General features: G+C 39.3%; 1 protein-coding gene across 1 annotated transcript; it reads right to left on the bottom strand.

Annotated features, from left to right (window-relative positions):
* Positions 1–219: 219 nt before the first annotated feature.
* LOC131057356 (wall-associated receptor kinase 2) lies at positions 220–3,211 on the bottom strand. The gene is given in 4 exon segments (XM_057991499.2): positions 220–1,046; positions 1,049–1,732; positions 1,847–2,032; positions 2,305–3,211. Coding segments are annotated over 4 exon segments (2,277 nt in total). The 5' UTR covers positions 3,191–3,211; the 3' UTR covers positions 220–525.
* Between the last annotated feature and the right edge of the window lie 309 nt (positions 3,212–3,520).

The following is a 3,520-nucleotide window of genomic DNA, read 5'->3' as shown; positions in this document are numbered from 1 at the left end:
CATCCAAAACTAAGGAAGACTAAGCAACTAAATGTATTAGTAAGCCCACTGCTCACCAAACTGTACTGAAGTTTACAGGGTCTACAATTTCAGGGTACTGAATCCATGGTTAGAAAAGGCACGTGTTCACTGAGAAAGCAAAAGCAGCCTAACAGAAAATACCTACAAGCAAACTTGGAGACCGAGAATTATTGGCACATTTTAATAAAAGTCTGACTATCTATTTATTAGAAAAATGAACAGCAAGGCAAAGCATTGAATCTCTCTTTCAACGACTTAAATCCTTCATTATACAAACATAAGCGTTGAACTTTTAATGGCTTCAACCTTATTTATACATCTCTTACATTGCCTGGTTGCTCCATACAACCATAGATTAGGGACAAGCTACATTATCAAGCCCCCTAACAGAACTGTCCTCCCAAGCATTGAAGAACTACGCTGAAACGCAGCCCTTGTTTCTATACTAGCTAATCAAATATATTTCTAATATAATAGATGAAGCCTTGTGATTCCTTTAATCAATCATACAGCCAGGTTCGACATCTGAATCAGTGCAGTGGATGGTTCCTCCGATGTGCTGTCAACTGTACATGGAAAACTGTAACTCCTGAATTCGTATGACATTTGTGATGATTCCCTGGAAATGCATTTCTGGTCAAATATTGCGTCCTCACACACTACACTGTCATGGAATTTTGTCTTTCTTGTGCCATCTCTTACACAAATAAGTTCCTCCACCACCTCCTTCATTGATGGTCTCTTTCTCCTTTCAAAACGAAGGCCTTCTCTGGCTATCCTTGCCATATCTTCCATCTGTTGCATGTTTTCCTCCTCCAATACTTTGCTATCGAAGATTTCTGTGAAGCGATTACTGTTGAGTCTGGACAGAAAAAGACTAGATAAACTCCACTCGTGGCTGGCCCTTTCTACACAGATGGGTTTCAGAGCCGTTAAAAGCTCAACCAGAACTACACCAAAACTGTATACATCGCTTTTTTCGGTGAGTTGATACGTCTGGAAGTACTCAGGATCTAAGTAACCCTTGTGCCCACTATATTATAAGTGGTCACATGTGTGTTATTGGAAGTGGAGATGAGACGAGAAATCCCGAAGTCTGCAACTTTGGGAGAGAATTTCTCATTCAAAAGAATATTAGATGATTTTACATCTCGGTGGAAAATGGGTTGAGATGCTCCAGAATGCAGATATGCCAATGCCTCCCCCGTCTCGATTGCAATCTGCAAACGTGACGCCCAAGACAAAATCCTTTCTTTGGAATGTAAATGTTCAAACAGTGTTCCATTCGGAACAAACTCGGATACCAACAATGGGAATTTAGTTTGAATGCAGCACCCTAACAATTTCACTATGTTTCTGTGATTTATTTGGGAGAGAATTGTAGTTTCATTGAGAAACTCATGGTCATCCTCTAGATTTATAGCTTGGTTGGACTTTTTAATGGCCACAACAGTATCATCCGGTAGAATTCCTTTGAACACAGTTCCAAAGCCACCACTTCCCAACACCATTTCTTTTGAATAATTATTACAAGCTCTTGCCAATTCCTTGGCAGAAAAAATTCTCAGGCTCTCTCTTCCCACTGTAGAAGCAATGTGTTGCGGCAACTGCTGATAATATTTGGCCTCCACAAGTTTCAAGTGGCGTTTTTTAAGCCGCCAAACCAAAAGAGACGCTGCTAAAGAGACAACCACGAACGAGGAGACGGATCCTGTGTATTTTACGGGAGCAGACATTGAAATAAAAGTACAGTTATTTTCGAATATCTTTGAGGCAAACTATTAAAATTACACAAACACTCACAGTTTACTTAACATTTCGTTACCTATGATTGCAGCAAAGACAAGGCGATTTGAACTCGTGGAAATGCATCCTGTCCCATTTGTAAAGCCATCTCCCACATATCCTCTTGCACATGAACAGTTGTAGGAACCTGCTAAATTATGGCATATTCCTCCTCCCTCCTTTCCAACGCACTTATTCAACCTTTCATCAGTGCACTCCTCTCTATCTGAACATTCATCATCATCGGCATGAGGATATCTTGAACTTTAAAGAGCAATGATTACAAAACATTAAACATGGTTATCTAAGATAAGTGGTGACGTCTTAATAATCTCACTCTTTCTAAATTAGACTGTGTAGCAGTTTTTTTTTTTGTCAACATTTCAGATTTTACTCTGTGAATACTAAAAAATTAAAAACTAAGAACATGAAATGATAAATTGCAAACGAAACCTGAACTAAAAAGAAAAAGAAAGACCAGAAAAGGTGACGTCTTACCTGTGCAGCCTGTGCCATTGAAGTAACCATTTCCTTCATATCCAGGGAGACATCTACATACATGCCCTGTTCCTGAAGGAGAATCAAGGCATTCTGCATTGGAGGAGCAAGAATAATTGCCCGTTGCTTTAACCTCGGAACAATTCTCAAGGCCAATACCCCAGTTAAGGATGAGACCATAATAAGCCTTCCTGCCTTTTCCCCGAAAGAGGTTTGTTTTATTGTCGACGATGGTGAAGGTGGAGGGGTCCATTATGGTGGACAAGCCACACCTGCTAATTGTATCGCTGGATGATTGAAATTCACCTCCCACTGTGTAATTAATCCACGGCCAATTATTTGGAAGGTTAATTTCACAACACCCATAGCGGCAGTATGGTTTATCGCTTTGAGAGTCGCATATTGAAACACATCTAGCCTCTCCCAATTTCCCATAACTGTAGCTACTGAATGTTCCACAACCGATAACCACCAATTTATTGGACTTGGAAAGAGTGAAAGGCCCATCTAAAGGTAGCTGAAAGTAGTTTCTCTTAATCTTGTTTGATTTACAGGATCTGACCTTGATCATAGAAGAATTTCTGAAGAGATGGCCCTCATAGTCGATGTTCATAACTTTGTAATAGTACCCACCAAGAATATCATCTGTAGAATCTCCTCGATAGGCAACAAAGTATGGATGCTTTTCCTGCATCCCAGGAAGTGTGCTCTCTCTGCATGTTAGCTTAAAATCAGGGTGTCCGCAATCAGAATTGTTAATCCAAAAAGGGTAACTCACGTCCATTGAACCACATCTTTCAGGAACACATTTTGCAGCAGTAAATCCCACCAAACACACACAAATTAGAAAGCCGTAATGCATTTGTGTTTGCATTTGCAACGACATTTTCTATTGGAGCAAAACTGGCTACTCGCTCATCGTAACAATAACAAGAAGAAGATAATAAGGAATGAAAAAGCGACCTGCATGGTTGACTGGATGACAACAAAAGAATTGTTGTGAAATTTAGTATGATGGAGAAAGATTGACTGGGCAACAACAAAAGAATTGTAAAATATATGGAGAAAGATTGATTGGGCAACAACAAAAGAATTTTTAAATATATTGTGAAATTTCATATGATGGACGAAAGATTGACTGGGCAAAAACAAAAGAATTGCAACATATAATGTTAAATTTCATATAATGGACGAAAGATTGATTGGGCAACAACAA

Source organism: Cryptomeria japonica, chromosome 5 (genome assembly GCF_030272615.1).
Source record: "Cryptomeria japonica chromosome 5, Sugi_1.0, whole genome shotgun sequence".
Classification (NCBI taxonomy): domain Eukaryota; kingdom Viridiplantae; phylum Streptophyta; class Pinopsida; order Cupressales; family Cupressaceae; genus Cryptomeria; species Cryptomeria japonica.
Note: the sequence above shows the minus strand (reverse complement) of the source record. Positions and strands in the feature narration are given on the sequence as shown.